Source organism: Oncorhynchus kisutch, linkage group LG25, assembly GCF_002021735.2.
Source record: "Oncorhynchus kisutch isolate 150728-3 linkage group LG25, Okis_V2, whole genome shotgun sequence".
Classification (NCBI taxonomy): Eukaryota; Metazoa; Chordata; class Actinopteri; order Salmoniformes; family Salmonidae; genus Oncorhynchus; species Oncorhynchus kisutch.
The window spans coordinates 7,980,791-7,999,761 of NC_034198.2; the positions used below are offsets into that span (position 1 = coordinate 7,980,791).

The 18,971-nt window shown below is 46.4% G+C and overlaps 1 protein-coding gene across 2 annotated transcripts in view; it reads left to right on the forward strand.

The window, feature by feature from the left end:
- Window positions 1-209: 209 nt before the first annotated feature.
- Window positions 210-18,971, forward strand: part of LOC109870123 (helicase SRCAP) — a 29,680-nt gene continuing 10,918 nt past the window's right edge. The window contains exons 1-23 of one of the 2 annotated variants that reach the window (XM_020460479.2): window positions 210-454; window positions 2,216-2,290; window positions 2,432-5,571; window positions 7,689-7,943; window positions 8,089-8,274; window positions 8,445-8,784; window positions 10,749-10,933; window positions 11,105-11,183; window positions 11,306-11,395; window positions 11,591-11,767; window positions 12,003-12,214; window positions 13,775-13,952; window positions 14,060-14,196; window positions 14,590-14,759; window positions 15,061-15,253; window positions 15,445-15,581; window positions 15,849-16,035; window positions 16,142-16,469; window positions 16,588-16,809; window positions 16,982-17,146; window positions 17,312-17,473; window positions 17,603-18,106; window positions 18,189-18,331. In XM_020460479.2, coding sequence (XP_020316068.2) covers window positions 2,686-5,571; window positions 7,689-7,943; window positions 8,089-8,274; window positions 8,445-8,784; window positions 10,749-10,933; window positions 11,105-11,183; window positions 11,306-11,395; window positions 11,591-11,767; window positions 12,003-12,214; window positions 13,775-13,952; window positions 14,060-14,196; window positions 14,590-14,759; window positions 15,061-15,253; window positions 15,445-15,581; window positions 15,849-16,035; window positions 16,142-16,469; window positions 16,588-16,809; window positions 16,982-17,146; window positions 17,312-17,473; window positions 17,603-18,106; window positions 18,189-18,331 — 6,936 coding nt within the window. In that variant the 5' untranslated portion in view covers window positions 210-454; window positions 2,216-2,290; window positions 2,432-2,685. The remainder of the gene's footprint in view (window positions 455-2,215; window positions 2,291-2,431; window positions 5,572-7,688; window positions 7,944-8,088; window positions 8,275-8,444; window positions 8,785-10,748; window positions 10,934-11,104; window positions 11,184-11,305; window positions 11,396-11,590; window positions 11,768-12,002; window positions 12,215-13,774; window positions 13,953-14,059; window positions 14,197-14,589; window positions 14,760-15,060; window positions 15,254-15,444; window positions 15,582-15,848; window positions 16,036-16,141; window positions 16,470-16,587; window positions 16,810-16,981; window positions 17,147-17,311; window positions 17,474-17,602; window positions 18,107-18,188; window positions 18,332-18,971) is intronic. The other variant, XM_031804711.1, reaches the window with a different exon arrangement.

Below are 18,971 nucleotides of genomic sequence, written 5' to 3' on the forward strand. Positions count from 1 at the left end.
ATTTGCAATAACCAGGTAAATTAATTCAATCCTAGTGGAGTACATTGAATTGAATAAAAATTCAATTTAACCAGATAATGGCAACATAAAACATTTCCCCAAACTATCATGGGATTTGCTATAATTTCAACGAAAGCAATAAAAGGACCGTTTTACCAATCCCAAAAATTGCAGCGGCGCGCCGTTCAACTTCTCGCGAGATAATACTTTCTTCTGCACTTTGTCAGCAGTGGTTCTCCACCATTTCGCTGCGTCTAAAAGTCTCCTCCCCGCAACCACTAGAACCCGCTCTCTTTCAGTCCGTATTATAACTTCTTCCCACGGACCTACTCCTACCTCGTTGGGTACCGAGAGACAGTTTAGAATACTATCATCACGGATTGAGTACGATTTTATCCGGATGACGACTCCATCAACAAGAATTTTGTAAAAGAAAACTGGTCGGAAATTTCAGGTAGGTGGGAACTTAAGATGGCGGCCACTAGAAGGGGGGCATGGAGGAAGTAGTAGGGGGCAGCAGGGGGGCTTGTTCGCGGCGGGACACAACATCCAGTTAATTCTGACAAATATATTTATAAAATTGAGGGTTACGAAAGTTGTCCTTGTCTGCATACTCCACTACAACACAGATTAAAAAACAGGCGTCAATGACGGCGCAATTACAAAGTTGCTAATTATTTGGCTTGTTTACCTTCCCTGTAACGTTAGACTTCACCTGCAGCCAGAACATGTACTTCTTAGCATCATGGCCAAACAGTGGCTGTGGCATGGAATTTGCCTAATGCAAGCCAATTTAGCTGCGGCGCGAAAAGATTTAGCTAAAACTATCTGTACTAACAAGGCTGCCGCTAACGTTAGCTCTCCACAGAATAAGACGATACAAAATTAACAATGGCAACTTATATTCAGGCGAAGGTGTTTGAGTGTAATCACGTTGGCCATATTGGAATCAGAATAAAATGGATTTACACTAAGTCTACTTGGGATATCACTTCTCAACGGGAAAAGTAATAAAAAAAAACCAACAACTGGAGGACATCTTTTAATTCATAACTAAGTGTGCCTGTGTGGGATCACTCGAACCCCCCTTTTATCCCCCTCGTAATCACTGCTACATTTTAGCGAGAAACATTGCAGGAATAATTTATTTTGTTAGTATTTTAACGTGGTAAATCATTTATATTGACTGACTATATAGCTAAATGTATGATTTCAATGTTTAGTAGTTGTGGTTATTTGACCCCGTGCAATGACGTCACAGGTAATTGTTGGGAAGCGGGTTTTAATTTGACTTTTTAAAACCCCTTTTTCGCTTCAAGCGAATCAGAAATGCATTTATAAAGACCCAGACCATTACATAACTTCGGGTGGGATGGGGCGCGTGCGCGCCTAGTTTAAAGTATTGGGAGTATTTGGGCCAACAACGCTCATCTAGATATAAAGGCAAGCTGTATAGGTAGCTAGTCAACTAGTAAACATGCTAGCCATGTAGTTAGCCAACTAACAACAATAGTACCTAACTAGCTAAATCAACAGTTATTGAAACGATACCACCCGAAGAGCGCACGAAAACATTGAGCGTACGAGTGTCACGTTGCTTCAGGAACACCTACATGTCCCCGCTGCACATGCCATGTCCAGATTATTATAAACTACAATACATTTCATTTGCAACAGTGTAATACTGTTGATTTGAATGGCTGGAGGCCCTTGCGTCAATTTGTGCGTGTAGCAATATGTTTGATAATGCCACATATCAGGGAAAAGGTCAGGGGCTACAATTGTATAAACCTAACAAAGATGTTTTTGTTTTTTTATTAAGTCATTCTAGAGATTGTATTAAATATTTGATTCCAAGTAAAGCATATATTGCATTTGCTAGCAAGTAGTCGCTAAATCGAAACACATATGCAAAAGTCTGTTGGAAAATGTTGTGAACTATGCCTCAAACACCTCACCTGCCCATATAATACAATGTTTGATTCATGAATAGTGTACAGTGTAACAATGTTGCCACCCTCATTCATTGGCCACTATTGTGCAGTTTTGGAACTCTTCAGATAAAGGGGAATGGGGATGCCTAGCCAGTTGCACACATGGACCAGAGTAGAACAATAATTTGTGGTTCTATAATTCTATGGAATTGAAAATTGTATTATAGTCCAGAGAACTGTGGCATTGATCATTTTACTTACCGATTTGTCTTTTTATTCAGAATATGTGGACGGGACCTTAATCAGCATCCTGGAAGTGGAAAGCACGGAAGCGCTGTGTCCCACACCACAGACAGGTGATAAGTTCTTCCTTAACCAGAGACATTGACTAGTTAGACAAATTGTTCTTTGCTGAATACTTATTGAAATATTTGTCTATAAATGCATGTACTGTACTTCTATCCGTCAACTGAACTACATCCTCTCACTGCTTCCAGGTGCAGTGTGTAGCCGGAGCAGCACAGAGGGAGGAAGCTCTGGGGAGGAGGAGGTGCAGCAACGCACCCCTCCGACTGTGGATGTGCTGGGTGACAACCCCCAGGCTGCGCAAAATGTGGCCGCTGCGCCTCTCCCACCACTGGATAACACGACCACGTCACATCCTGAAAGACACGGACGCGTCAGTGAAAATAACACACCCACAGAGACTCACCCCAACGACAACACTAAGGACAGCCTTGAAAGAGGGGCAATGTCAGATAGTGGTGGTGGAGGAAGATTGGGCCCGTTGCACCCCAAGGACCCTAGTCTCTCTACAAAGTCCCATTCAGACAGGCTCTCTGACACACAGACAGACGGAACAAGCCAATATTCGCATTATGTGTCACAAACTGATAACAGCAGCCACACAGACAGACAAACGAGTGCTGCTGGACCAGGCCAGGCTTTGCATCAGAGAGTTGCAGGTGGACTGGTGGTCATCAGTGGGACAGAAAAGGGCCAGCCTCTCCCAGAGAAATTGGAATGTAAACAAGAGACTGGAATCGAGGAACTTGGCAGAGAACACCCAGCTAGAAACCTTCCCTCTAAATCCTGCTCAACAGTGTCCCCACTTCCCCTCAGCCCAAATAAAGATACAGTCCCAGACCACAACGAAGACCGAGGGATGGAGCAGTCTCAAACAACCCTGTCGACTCAGGCAAATCAGGCCAGCCACATACCTCTGTCTGAAGTCAAAGAGCAAGCAGGCATTCTGCAAAATTCTGAGCAGCCTATCCCCCCAGTGCTCATCACTGACAACAGTAAGAAGAAACAAACAGACCTCTCCACAGAACCTAAAATCACGCAGAACTCGAATTACGGACAAGAAGAGATACAGGGAGCTAATGCGGTGGATCAGGGACCACAAGAATCTGAGAGATCTACAGAACCGTCTGAGAGTAGACACGTCACACTTGGTAGTTCACAAACGCTACTCCCAGACCCACCAACTGACATATCCGGGACCCCACAGTCAAGAGAAACATACTCTGGTCTTGTCCCCTACACGCCACCTGGCAGTGGTAATTCCACCCCAGACTACACAACTGACAGACAGGAGAGTGAGAGCGATATCCAGACAAATCCCCCTCTCCCAACAGAAGAACGGATTGAGACTAACAGGGCAAAGGAGACTGAAATGGCGAAGCACTCACCCAACTTTACAATCCAGTCACAAAGCTCTTTTCTAAAGGAGACAACAGCAGCAGCCCCTCTTATCCACCACCTCCCCAGTACAGAAATAGACTTAATGCAGACAGAACAATTTATTGAAGTTCAGATGTCTAATCCTGACCACAAAACCAGGATGGAGACTCCACTGGTCTCTGAGCTCGTGCTGTCAGCTGATGCTCAAGGAGCTGTGTTTCATGGAGGAGAGACCAGCCTGGAGTTGCCTGAGGAGGTGCAGGTGGATCAGTGTGTCCTCCAGGAAGAACATCTTGTCAGTGGTGATACTGCTGTTATTGAATTAACCTCTGAATATTCTGACAGAGAACCAAAGTCGTTTATGGAAGGGACCCATTTGGATATCGAAATGGACCCACTGGCTGCAGGAGAATTTGAGATTTATAGCTTTGTGGAGGAGGAGATTGCGATAGAAGTTGTTGGAGAGAGACCGTCCCTCTCCCCAAGCTACGAAGTAAACTTATTCACCCCACTCATGGAACACTCTGAGAATTGTACAGCCAGTGAGGAACGAGAAATATGCCTGCTATCTCACCCTCAAGCGAGTAATGACAATGATCAAGTCATTATCCAGCATCGAAATGACTTTACCCCTAGTTTCTCCACACAAGATGTAGAGATGACTGATGAAGGGCAGAATTTTGAGCCCGAAAACACAACTACTGAAATTGACAATACTGTGTTGGAAGATTCAAGTGAGGTTTGTGTAGTCCAAACTGTCCCAGTATCAGATACTCCAGATGGACAGACGGACACCTTTACACAAGCTGCATTACCTTGTCTGGAGACCAGCACAGCTGTCTCAGACAATAGAGGGGTGAGCATTTCCCCAGCCACATGTCTGAGTGACACACAAACGCTGCCAGGGGAAACGGAAGTGAGAGCAATGGCCAGTACATCTTCTCTTGTCTCCCCAATGGATGAATTAACAGAGGGGGTTGTTGTACAGTCAAACAGTCAACACAGTATTGAGGTCCTCTCGTCCCCAATTACCATACACTTGCCAGAGGGTAGAAAGCAGAATTGTCCTCTAAAAAAGGTACCGGTAGCCACCTTACAGGACCTGGATTCTGTAGTATTTTGTGTTTCTTCTCATGAAGGGACCAAATATCCACAGCCCTGTCCAACACTGACAGAAACCCCAGTGGAGACCCAGCAGGATGTTTATCATACCGTTAATGTGACAGCAACCGAGGCCAACCCAGAGGCTTCCCGGTCCACACTCTCTTCTGGCATCATCGACCCAAAACTCCTCCTACTAAAGCGTGGGGACACCCCTCTCCTCAAACATCCTCCCTCCTTATTGTTGGGGGTATCTAGGCAGCAGAGCAGCAGCCTGATGCAGGCTAGCACTAGCAGCTTCAGCTGTGGCTCAGACACAGCACCTGTATTAGAGTGCCTTCCAAAAGCTGTGTCAGTCGCTGTGCCTATGCCTGTAAGCAGTCATAGAGACCAGACAGAGTCCTCTGTCAAGAGAGAACCCACAGCAGCACCTCCTGCTATTCCCGCTACAAACACCCCAACCCAGTCCCGTATGACCCCTCCATCTACTCCCACACCATGCAAATCTGACAAAGAGGCCTTAACTCCAATCAAAACATCCACAGGCAAAGCAGTGACTATGTCTCAAACCCTAAACCCTCCGAATATCATCAATGCGTCTTCCAAGCCCCTCTCTGCCCCCAAGTTGCCCTCAACATCAGGCAATGTGACGAGGAGTAAACTCTCCAGTTCCTCCAGTGATGGGAGCCAGTCCGGACCACCGCCTGTCATCCGGCCACGGCTAGCCGGTGTGAAGGGCCCAGGGCTCAGCAGCCCCACAGAGGAGAGCAGTGATGAGGAGGCTGACCTGGCAGTGGAGGCCCAGGCTAGCCGCAGGAGCATGGTCAACCCCAGCCCAGCAGTGAGCAAGGTATGCCCCAAAATGGCTTTCTGTGTAGCTTAGCAGTTTTCTTCAGCTGTGCTGCCAAATCATCGATTATATGTATCAACAGAGACTATTCTTTTAGCAGAAAAGATGGGCTAATGTTTGCTCTGACAGTTTTCTTAAGCAGCATACAATAAACATTTTGCTACTGTGTGAACAGTTGTTTATTATGCTTATAATGAAGGCATAATGTGTTTAAATGCAATTCTGTGATATTCAATTCAGCAAAAACTGAAATGGAGATTGAAATCAAATTTAGATTTGATTTGTCACGTGCCGAATACAACAGGTGGTATATCTAGCCTTACCATGAAATGCTTACTTACAAGTCCTTAACCAGCAATGCAGTTTTAAGTAAAATAAATACATAAACCAACACAATAAAATAACAATAACGAGGCTACATACAGGGGGTACCGGTACCGAGTCAATGTGCGGGGGTACAGGTTAGTTGAGGTAATATGTACAGTATCAGCCTAAAGTTTGGACACACCTACTCATTCATGGTTTTTGCTTTATTTGAACTTTTTTATCATAACTAAGAAATAACACATGGAATCATGTAGTAACCCAAAAAGTGTTAAGAGTCTTCAAAGTAGCCACCCTTTGCCTTGATGACAGATTTGCACACTTTCGGCGTTCCAAAAGGTGTGTCCTAACTTTTGACTGGTACTGTACATGTAGGTAGGGTTAAAGTGACTTTGCATAGATAATAAGCAGCGAGTAGCAGCAACGTAAAAAAAAAAAGAGATGGTCAATGCAAATAGTCCGGGTAGCCATTTGAAGAACTTTTCAGCAGTGTTATGGCTTGTGGGTAGAAGCTGTTAAGGAGCGTTTTGGACCTAGTACCGGTACTGCTTGCTGTGCAGTAGTAGAGAGAACATAAACTCCCTTTTCAGTTTTGAAGACTTTGGAGCTTGATGGCTATGGTTAATTAAATGTAGAAAAATGTAGCTGGCTGTGTCGGTGCTGCAATATCCACTCTATATACAAAAGTATATGGACACCCCTTCAAATTAGTGGATTCGGCTATTTCAGCCACACCATAATATTAAGCACACTGCCATGCAATCCATAGACAAACATTGGCCTTACTGAAGAGCTCAATGACTTTCAATGTGGCACTGTCATAGGATCCCACCTTTCCAACAAGTCAGTTCGTCAAATTCTGCCCTGCTTGAGCTGCCCCAGTCAACTGTAAGTTATTTTATTGTGGAGTGGAAACGTCTAGGAGTAACCGGCTGAGCTGCGAAGTGGTAGGCCATACAAGTTGAACGGGACCGCTGAGTGCTGAAATTCTGTCCTCGGTTGCTCTGGAAGCAACGTCACACACTAACTGTTTGTCGGGAGCTTCATGAAATGGGTTTCCATGGCCGAGCAGCCGCACACAAGCCTAAGATCACCATGTGCAATGCCAAGCGTAAGCTGGAGTGGTGTAAAGTTCGCCACCATTGGGCTCTGGAGCAGTGGAAATGTGTTCTCTGGAGTGATGAATCATGCTTCACCATCTGGCAGTCCGACAGACATATCTGGGTTTGGCGGATGCCAGGAAAACGCTTTCAGCATGTTTTCACTGTTTTCCAATTATAACATTTCATTCTCAGTTCTCAAGATTGTTTCTCCATTTGTTTCATGCAGTGATCTTTCATATGCAGTGTTCTGCTTTAGTGATTAAGTTGGCCACGTTTTACGCCATGTATGTTTTCCAGCATGAGCAGAGACCGAGCAGGCCAGACAAAGGCCCTTTTCTCAAAGGTAAGTGGTGGGTGTCAGACGCTCCAATAGATCACACTTGCAGGATGCTCGCTGATCACTGAATGATTACATGAGATAGCAGGTTGTGTACACTGCAAAGTTTGTATGGGTGTAGGCTACAGAATAGTAAACTTATATATATATTTTTTTCAATGCAGCATGTGATTTCTTGAGTTATAGCCTACGGTATCAAAGAGAATTGTTGATAGCTTGATATACAACATGTTTGAGACAGATTTAGCTGTGATATCTATGCATGTTTGTTCCTACTGGAACAGAGGCAATCTTGTTATGGTCCTGCTCAAACGTCCTCATTTCCTTCTCGCTGCCTTTCCCTCTGTTTCCAGGTACGCCAGTGGATAGCAGACAGGGTCACGCAAAGTTTGTCACCCGCCTCCTCATCCACTTCATCCCCCTCTCCCGGCCTATCATCCTTCATTGACTGGACTCCCAGCACTACTCCCCTCATTCTCCGAGGTGCCCAGGGCAGGTTCCTCTCTCCGCCCTCTATTGGCCCAGGAGGCTCCTCCCCATCGGACCCTGTCACTCCCCATCGACCCCGCATGGAGCGTCACGCAGACATGGCTGAACTAGCCAAACACGTGAGTCAGTGTTCTGATTTGGACCAGGTCTCCTGCTCATCCTTCTGACCTTTGTTCCAAATTGTCAACTGTGAATAGTTTTTCACTTAATAAGCTGTCGAGTTGCTTTATTTCTATAATTCTGGATGTGAACTATGTGTTGTAGGAGGCGGAGATAGAGGGCAGGACCGTAGCGTTGAAGAGGGAAGGCTTTTGGTCTATGAAGCGACTGACCCGCCTGACGGAGCCGGTCCGGCCCAAGGTTCACTGGGACTACCTGTGTGAGGAGATGCAGTGGCTCTCGGCCGACTTTGCCCAGGAGAGGAGGTGGAAGAGAGGGGTCGCCAGGAAGGTAAGAAACCCTCTTATATCACTTTTATTTTACCACTTGGCATCCCTCCAAAGTGGCATCCATATTGCAGAGAGATTGGTATTACCTATTGTTTGCTTAACCACTGCCATGATTTCAGGTTAGGTCCAACAAGTTCAAAATAACTCAATTTGATATGCATGTTTCTCCAGGTGGTGCGGATGGTGATGCGACATCACGAGGAGCTGCGGCAGAAGGAGGAGAAGGCCAAGAGGGATGAGCACGCCAAAATCAGACGAGTCGCCTCCAACATAGCCAAGGAGGTCCGGGCCTTCTGGAGCAGTGTTGAGAAGGTGGTGCAGTACAAGCAGCAGTCCCGGTTAGAGGAGAAGAGGAAGAAGGCTCTGGACCTCCAGCTGGACTTCATCGTGGGCCAGACAGAGAAATACTCTGACCTCCTCAGTCAGGCCCTGGAAACGGCACCGGCTGGGAACAGTGAACCTGCACCCTCACCACCCAAAAAATCTCTTCCACTTGTTGTGGATGAAGATGGTGAGAACTGTTTCTTTGCTAATTGTTTCTTGAGTATCCAGATTGCCACCATTCAGGCTCTCTAGTTATACCAGTGGAGGCTGCCGAGGGGAGGATGGCTCATAATAATGGCTGGAATGGAGTGAATGGAATGGTATCAAACACATGAAAACCATGTGTTTGATACCATTCAACTAACTAAATTCCGGACATTATTATGAGCCGTCCTCCCCTCTTTAGCCTTCACTGGTATAACTAGAGAACCATGAATAATTTACAACATAAGGAGGTTGTTGTAGCCACTGCTCTTACTTCAGCTGATGTATTGTGCATCCTGGTGCAAAATGCCACATTGGTGATGGATGTGTTGCTTTGAGACTTTGTGAAAAGCACTGTTTTAAAATGCAATTAATTGCTAATGTTGACCCAAAGCATCTTCTGTAAGATTCAGTTGCCAAGGTGTACACTAGTACTCTTCAGTGTGCCTCTGTTTAGTCTCCATTAGCAACTGTCAGACTCATTGACGCCAGTCCAGCGACCCCCGCCACTGCAGAAATCTAATTAGCATTTTTTAAATTTATTATCCCCATTGAAAAAAAAAATCTGTCATTTTTAAGCTAGAGATTTGTTTTGCATTGGATGCTTCTCAATCCACCGCACATGACGGTTGCCTCCGTTTTGCTCTACAACCCCCACAAGAGTCTTGGGCCTCGTCTGAAGTCGGTACAGCCGATCTGACAACTTCTGTCTGTAGCGTCCGAACAGTTTGGGCTATACACTAATATGACCCCACTGTAGAGAGGAGACTCATGAACACGTACAGTGCATTCAGAAAGTATTCAGACCCCTTGAATTGTCCACGTTTTTTTGTTACGTCTCAGCCTTATTCTAAAATCGATCCATCTACACACAATACCACATAATTACAAAGCAAAAACAGGTTTTTAGACATTTTTGCAAAAGTATAAAAAAACAGACCTTCAAACCCTTTACTCAGTACTTTGTTGAACCTCTTTTAGCAGCAATTACAGCCTTGAGTCTTCTTGGGGATGACGCTACAAGCTTGGCACACCTGTATTTGGGGAGTTTCTCCCATTCTTCTCTGCAGATCCTCTCAAGCTCTGTCAGACAATGATCCAAAATACACAATCAAGTCAATGTTAAAAAGCAACAAATTTGAAGTTTTGGTCCAGACCTAATCCCAATTGAGATGTTGTGGCAGGACTTGAAATGAGCAGATCATGCTCGAAAACTCCCAAATGTCGCTAAGTGAAAGCAATTCTGCATGGAAGAGTGGGCCAAAATTCCTCCACAGCGACATGAGAGGCTGATCAACAACTACAGAAAGCGTTTGGTTGGAGTCATTGCAGCTAAAGGTGTCACTACCAGTTATTGAGTATAAGGGGGCAATTACTTTTTCACAGCAACTGAATGGTGTTGCATAACATAGTTTATTAAATAAGTATGTAATTGTTGTTATTTGTTCACTCTGGTTGCCCTTTATCTAATATTACGTTTTGGTTGAAGATCTGATAACATTCAGTATTTAAAAAAAAATATATGCAAAAGTAGAGCCAATTCTAAAAGGGGCAAATACTTTTTCACAGCACTGTAGCTCAGTAGAACCCACCCTGGTTTAGACCGGGCTTAGACTCTTATGGGTTAAAGTGCAAAACTAATTCTCAGCGTAATTCCGTTATGGTGGAATTGCCCAAGGCAAAAGGACCGTCATCTCCTGCCTTCAATTTCGGACTAGAAACAATGCAATTGTTGCATCTCTGAAGTGCAGTTACATTCCAGTCATCAGATGTGACTTAGTAGTTAGCATAATGGAAGCAAAGCTTTGCCAGAGATTGGAGACTGTTCAATGCTGTTCAAATAAGCATGATGCAGTGTCCTGCACAGTTTCTAGCCCAGGTGCCTTAACAGACTGGCCAATTGGAGACCAGGTTTAACGTTCCTCTCTTCCTTCGTTCCGTCTGCAGACAGAGACTTTGAGCCTCCGTGTGGTGGTGAGGAGGAGGAGGATGATGAGGAGACCATCGAAGTGGAGGAGGAACAGGATGGCAATGACCCTGAGACCCAGAGGAGGGAGATTGAGCTGCTAAGACAGGAGGGGACCATGTCCCTGGCAGAGCTGCTCAGCACCCTCAAACGGCCCCTTTCACAGGTGGGTACCATTGACACAGGAGACTGGGCAGAGCCCCTCACTCAAACACATGCGTACTGCATTCCCATGCCCTTCCTTTGTATAAGCTGGTGCACATTAACCTAATTGTTCATACTTTAAAATGTTGTAAATGTTGTTATTTGGTGGAGTCTGACTTTGTTCCTTCCACAGGAATCGGAAGAAGAGTGCTCAGACAATTCGTCCACAACAGTGGACGAAGACGCAGAGTTCACAGCCAACGAAGAGGATGGTAAGTAGGCCTTGTTATCCAATTGCAGTGAATGTTATGTGCATGTAAAGTAGCTCACTTGTCAATATATTGACTTGGTTGTGAGTATTGTGTAATTATTTGTCCCTGTCTGTGGTGCTCAGCTGAAGATGAGGAGGACACCATCGCAGCCCAAGAGGTGGTGGAGGGGGAAGCAGATCACGCGGGCGAGCTGGATGACTTGGCCAAAGAAGGTAACCTCCCACACTACTAAAATAGTATAACAGCTGTATCTGCTGCACAGATGTTGAGTCCAATGTGCTGTCTAGTTGTTTTTAAGCTATTGTCATTACAAGCTCCACAAGCCACTTTTCTAATCCTATCTGATGCCATGACGTCCATTATTCAAGACCATTCTAAACTTCATTTTCTTCCAATTCCCCTCCCAGGTGACATGACTGTGGAGGAGCTGCTGGAGAAGTACAAAGGAGCGTATGCCTCTGATTTCGAGGAGCCCTCGGCATCCGCCTCTCCTGCCAGCTCCGATGAGTCTGAAAATTCTGTAGACGAGCAAGAGGAGAGCGAGGAAGACAAAAGTGACGTGGAAAGCAACATCACCACCTCAGGTACTGTCCACTGTAACAAAACAGAACATATTTGCTCTCTAACCTAGTGAAAACTCTACGAAGCTTCACACTGAGCTTTCAGATTGAATTGATACTGTAGATGGACCTACAAACCAAAAACCTACTTTTCCCAGGGCCTTTTACCTTATGGATTTGACTGTCAAGCTAGTGCATTTGTCCTGATTTTATACCATGCTCACTGCATTACCCCTCTTCTCACCTAATCACTCACCAGATAATGAGGACAGTGGTGAGGAAGAGGTCATTGACAATGATGAAGAGGACAGTGATGAAGATGAGTGCGACGAGGGGATGGAAATCCTGCTGAAGGAGGGTGACCACAGTCCCCCTCTCCCAACCGGCCCGCGGCCCAAGAAGGAGATCAGCCACATTGCTGCTACTGCAGAGAGCCTGCAACCCAAAGGCTACACCCTAGCCACAACCAAGGTGGGTAACCCATGCCCTACAACACTGGCTAGATGATCGAACAAGGATCCTTTGCTATTAGTTTGTAGTTGACTTAAGGGAAAGGTTAATATTGTTCCATTCATTCCGTTCTAGCCATTACAATAAGCCCGTCCTCCAATAGCAAAATACACTACATGACCAAAAGTATGTGGACACCTGCTTGTCGAACATCTCATTCCAAAATCATGGGTGTTAATATGGAGTTGGTTCCATATAAAAAAAAATGTGCACATTGATAAAATATTCTAAACATAAATACCTTATTTATATAAGTATTCAGATCCTTTTCTATGACACTCAAAATTTAGCTCAGGTGCATCCTGTTTCTATTGATCATCCTTGAGATGTTTCTACAACATGATTGGTAAATTAAATTGATTGGACATGACTTGGAAAGGCACACACCTGTCTATGTAAGGTCCCACAGATGACAGTGCGTGTCAGAGCAAAAACCAAGCCATGCGGTCGAAGCAATTGTCTGTAGTGCTCTGAAAAAAACAAGCCATGCGGTCGAAGGAATTGTCTGTAGAGCTCTGAGACAGGATTGTGTCGAGGCACAGATCTGGGGATAGGTCCCAAAACATTTATGCAGCGTTGACGGTCCCCAAAGAGCACAGTGGCCTCCATCATTCTTAAATGGAAGACGCTTGAAACCACCAAGACTCTTCCTAGAGCTGGCTGCCCAGCCAAACTGAGCAATCAGGGGAGAAGGGCCTTGGTCAGGGAGGTGGTCGATGGTCTCTCTGACAGAGCTCCAGAGTTCCTCTGTGGAGATGGGAGAACCCTCCAGAAGGACAACCATCACTACAGTACTCCACCAATCATGCCTTTATGGTAGAGTGGCCAGATGGAAGCCACTCCACAGTAAAAGGCACATGACAGCCTGCTTGGAGTTTGCCAAAAGGAACCTAAAGGACTCTCAGACCATGTGAAACAAGATTCTCTGGTCAGATGAAACCAAGATTAAACTCTTTGGCCTGAATGCCAAGCATCATGTCTGGAGGAAAGCTGGCACCATCCCTACGGTGAAGCATGGTGTGTGGCAGCATCATGCTGTGAGGATGTTTTTCAGAGGGAGGGATTGGGAGACTAGTCAGGATCGAGATCGAGGGGAAATATGAACGGAGCGAAGTACAGTGATCCTTGATGAAAACCTGCTCCAGAGTGCTCAGGACCTCAGACTGGGGTGAAGGTTCACCTTCCAACAGGACAATGACCCTAAGCATATAGCCAAGACAACGTAAGATTGGCTTCAGGACAAGTCTCTGAATATCCTTGAGTGGCCCAGCTGGAGCCCGGACTTGAACCCAATCTAACATCTCTGGAGAGACCTGAAAATAGGCTGTGCAGATATGCTCCCCATCCAACCTGACAGAGCTTTGAGAGGATCTGCAGAGAAGAATGTAGAGTCAAACCCAAGTACTGAGTAAAGGATCTGAAGACTTATGTAAATGGGATATTAAAGTTTTTTTTTTTTAATATACTTTTGCTAACATTTCTAAACCTGTTTTTGCTTTATTGTTTGTTCTTCGTAATTAGGTTAAGACTCCCATTCCGTTCTTGCTGGTGGGCCAGCTGCGTGAGTACCAGCACATCGGCCTGGACTGGCTGGTCACTATGTACGAGAAGAAGCTCAACGGCATCCTGGCTGACGAGATGGGCCTGGGGAAGACCATCCAGACGATCGCCTTGCTAGCTCACCTCGCCTGTGAGAAGGGTAAGACATTGAGTCATTCATACACTAACATTTCAACGTTTTACCAGGACAATATAAGAGATGTACACAACCTATATATCGGATACTAAATCAAGTTGGTTGTTCAGGTAACTGGGGGCCCCATCTTATTATCGTGCCAACCAGTGTGATGCTGAATTGGGAGATGGAGCTGAAGCGCTGGTGTCCTGGATTCAAAATCCTCACTTATTACGGCAGTCAGAAGGAGAGGAAACTCAAGAGACAGGTAAACAATCACCAAATCCCCTCGTAAATGGATACAAATCGTCACTGGCACTTACTAACTCGGGTCTATCGCGCCTTACGATGACCCCTCACTCTGTTCTGGGCAGTCCTCTCCATCTTGTTTCACCCTTTGCCGATTTTTCTAATTGTCTGCCTTAAGCTCCTGCCTCCAGGTATTTCTTTGGCAACCTCTTATCCTTTTCCCTTGCGAGTTCCAAAATAATCTTCACTGGCGCTGCCTCATCTCCTTTCTGGTGCTCCGTGTCTCATTCCAACTGAACAAAAAGTCAGCCTTGCATACTGAAGTGGATAAAAGCCCTGGCCCACTTGAAGTGGATCAATTCAAGTGCCAGATCCTTTCGATAAGCTAATAAAAACGTCCTCTTTTTTTCAGGGTTGGACCAAGCCCAACGCCTTCCATGTGTGCATCACCTCCTACAAGCTGGTGCTGCAGGACCACCAGGCCTTCCGTCGCAAGTCCTGGCGCTACCTCATCCTGGATGAGGCCCAGAACATCAAGAACTTCAAGTCCCAGCGCTGGCAGAGCCTGCTCAATTTCAACAGGTCCGCACTAAGGGAGGAGGGAGGAGATGGTTATAGATGGCCAGTATAACTGTTGCCATTGAACATCATAATCCTAATTTATGAATGAATAAATAATAATAATAACACAAAGGATTCTTATAGCGTTTTCTAAAAACCTTCAGACAAGTGCTTCCATTTCTCTGCATTCTTCCTTTACTAATATCAGTCAAAATTATGACAACAAAAGCTGAAAGTTCTCCGTCCAGTAGAATACAAAAATCTTTAGTCGCAACCTCTGGTCATTATAACGTCTTCTATGTTTTTTTTTTTCTGGCCCCAGTCAGAGGCGCCTGCTCTTGACGGGAACCCCGCTGCAGAACAGCCTGATGGAGCTGTGGTCCCTGATGCACTTCCTCATGCCCCACGTCTTCCAGTCTCACCGGGAGTTTAAGGAGTGGTTCTCCAACCCACTCACCGGCATGATTGAGGGCAGCCAGGAGTACAATGAGGGCCTGGTCAAGAGGTTACATAAGGTAAGAACTCAGGCTGCCCTAGATGGAGGAACACGCAGGTGGTCAAGGGGGGGGTGGATTGGTCTGAATATTTAGGAGGGTCCAGATTATCACCATGAACTGTTTTAGATGTTTGTGCTCATTTGAGATGTTTTGAAATATATTCTGTTCCCTAACCTGACATATCACCACTTTTTGTTTTTCCCTTCCAGGTGCTCAGGCCGTTTCTGTTGAGGAGACTCAAGGTGGATGTGGAGAAGCAGATGCCTAAAAAATATGAGCATGTGGTGCGCTGCCGTCTGTCCAAGAGACAGCGCTTCCTCTACGATGACTTCATGGCACAGGCCTCGTAAGTATCTATAAACTAGGGTGTTACTGGAAGCAAATTAATGCATTGCAGGAGGGCTCAATGGTTTGAAAATCTGCCAGTAATTAGCTAATGAACTGTGCAGTCCTATTTCTAACATTTCCCAGAATGTTTTTACATCTATGATGTTGTACTTTAAACAGCTACTGTTGCTTAGATCATCTACTAGTTAGCATTGTATAGGAATTCCCCTTTTCTTTTTCGTCATCTCACTGTATTTCTCTCCCTTTCTATCGCTCTCTCTCTTAGCACCCGGGAAACGTTGGCCAGCGGTCACTTCATGTCTGTGATCAACATCTTGATGCAGCTCCGTAAAGTGTGTAACCACCCCAACCTGTTTGACCCGCGGCCCATCCACTCCCCCTTCATCACCAAGCCCATCGTCTTCCACACGGCCTCCCTGGTACAGAGAGCCCTGGAGATCTCCCCATTCAAGGTTAGTGTGTGTGTATGCACATATAAACATTTTAGATGCATATAAAATGCATTTTATATGTATCTAAACGTCCATAACCGAACCCCTCCACTCCTCTGTCCCTCAGCGTGGTGACCTGTCTTTGTTTGACCTGGTGGGTCTAGAGGGCAGCGTGTCCAGGTACAAGGCCGACGTGTTTCTGCCCCGACGGAAGGTCAGCCGCCAGCTGATCCAGGAGGTCATGGAGTCCCCCGACCCTCCTCCCCGCCCCAAACCTGTCCGTATGAAGGTCAACAGGATGTTCCAGCCCTTACCTAAGGCTGATGGTTGCACAGTGCTGGTGGTGAACAACCCTCGGCTCACCTGCCCGGTCACCCCTGCTGCTCAGGCCCCAAGGCCCCGTCTCATCCAGGATGTGACCCCAACCCTCACCCCTTCACCTCTAGTCCAACAAGGTTAGTACTAAATAGTATGGATTTAGAAATAAATAATACATGAATAGTTGCTGATTTGACATTGACCCAGATCTAAAGTAATCCTGTCTTCTCTTCCCTTGTTTCCATGAACCCTCAGCGGTGTATTCAGTGGCACCCACTGCCCCTTCACGCCCGCCTGTGCACCCCAGCGGCCCCTGTGCGGTGGGAACTGTTGTGAGGTCTGGCTCCCCAATGCCAGTCTTGGCTGTGCGCTCGCCCACCGCCTCCTGCAACCCCGCCACCCATTCCACCCCTACTTCCAGCAACGTCATGACACAACGGGTTCTGCTCAGCCCAGACATGCAGGCCCGACTTCCCTGTGAGTACCTGCCATTCTCTCAAACACTATCGGGCAACCAATGTGTGTGAACAGTGCATAAGAACAAACTGAAAATGCACTGGATTACCTTTTTTAAAAAAAAATGGTATTCCTACTGGTGAAATGACCTTCGTCAGCATTTCTTTAATGACTCTCTCTTTCTCCATCTCAGCTGGGGAGGTAGTGAGTATCGCCCACCTGGCCTCGTTGGCTGGGCGTCCTGTGTCGTCGTGCCAGGGCAGTAAGCCTGTTACCTTCCAGCTGCAGGGCAACAAGCTCACCCTGTCTGGAACCCAGCTCCACCAGGTCCCTGTGGCCCCTCCACGCCCAGTACAAGGTCCACTCAGATCCTAACAGTAACTAAAGTATCATATGAATGGCCCATGTCATAAAACTCTAGAATGTGTTGATATAGGCAGCCATCTTGGTGTTCTATTAAATTTAGTGGTACAGTATCTATCCTATACTGCGCTGACAGGAGTGTCTAAATGGGTTCTTACAGTGGGCTCCGCAGGTAACTTCATGCATCTGGTGACCAGCGGAGGGCAGCACCACCTCATCAGCCAGCCAGCCCAGGTAGCAGTGTTCAGTTCAGCCAACACCCATGCTGCCACCCCCTCTCCCGCACCCTCGGAAATCCAGCTGCCTCTCAACGCTTCTCAAGGTACAGCAGCGTCCCCCTTCAAGACTACGGTCACTGATCTGATCTTCTCTGGTTAGCCGTCTTTTACCCTGGACTTGTTTTTTAAGCGGTTCATGGATGGTCATGTTCTTACTCGTCTTTCCTCTCCAGTGCCCTCCTCCATGGTGACCAGCTCTGGGATCGTGAAGATCGTGGTACGCCAGTCAAGTAAGGAAGGAGGAGGTGTACCCACCCTGGCAGTGCCCCCTTCTCCACGCGTAGCCCCCCAGGCATCACCCTCCATACACCACCATGCCAATACCAACATTGCTCTGAGATCCCCCCCTGCACATTGCCACCCCGGACCCGCCACTGCTCAATACACCCTGGCCCCCCCTAGAACCCCTACGTCGGTCACAATTAGAACCTCTACCCCAGCCCCTCCTCGTATCCCTGCCCCTCGAATCCCTATCCCAGCCCCTCCTCGAACCCCTACTCCTGCCCCCCTTCAGAACCCTACCCCAGCCCCTTCTCGAATCCCTATCCCAGCCCCTCCTCGAACCCCTACTCCTGCCCCCCTTCAGAACCCTACCCCAGCCCCCAGTCAGCCTGAGCCCCCTTGCCCAGTGCTGAAGGTAGTAAAGGGGCCAGCAGAAACCAGCACAGAACAGAAAGGTGAGTTGATGAATGCAAGTAATTTGAAAACTGTTTCTGTATTTACAATCCCTGTATTGAACAAGTCACTTCTCCTCTCTAGATCGTCCGAATTCTTTGTCAACACGTGAGGAGAGCAGCGACACTAAATCAGCCGTTCCTAAATCAGGGTCCCATGTTGGTGGATTTGTCCCCCCTCGACCTCGGGCACAACCTCGCCCACATCCTCGCTCCCCCTTCTACATGGTACTTCCACTACATCTGCTTTTTTCTTTTACTAATCCCCCCCCCCCCCCCCCCCCCCTTGCTACTTGTTTAAATCACCATGTAGGTAGTATTGAGGTTGTCATATTTTCTAGCATATCCCACAGTAGTACCTTCTTGAGTTATGTCAGTCATCAGTCCACAGCATAATTCTTAACCTGACTCCTGTCATGTTCCTTTAAAGAGACTTCATAACTTTTTTGTATATTTTTTTGACAATGTTGTGCCGATCTGATCCCGCCTCCCACTTTAACCTTGCAACCTCATTGGACATCATTCCACCTGCCAATCAACATTGGGCGAGTTAGTTTTGCATGGCCTGGTGCTGGCACTGGGCCATGTAAAACGAACTCGCCCAATGTCCCTCAAAGTTTGGTTGTGGTTAATTCCTTGTTGTACAGACCAGTATGGCAAGAAAGCAATTGTGAGGATGTAATTGTATACTTATGGAAAAGTTATAGCTTACTTATGACTGCATCAAATGTCCTACTCCTTGAAAGTTGTGTAATAATTTATATATTGCATTTGCGTACGTGATAAATTATGATAGCTGAAAATCAACTACAGTGTTGGATTGTTACATATCATGGAATGAATACCTGTCTGCATGTTTATAAGGACA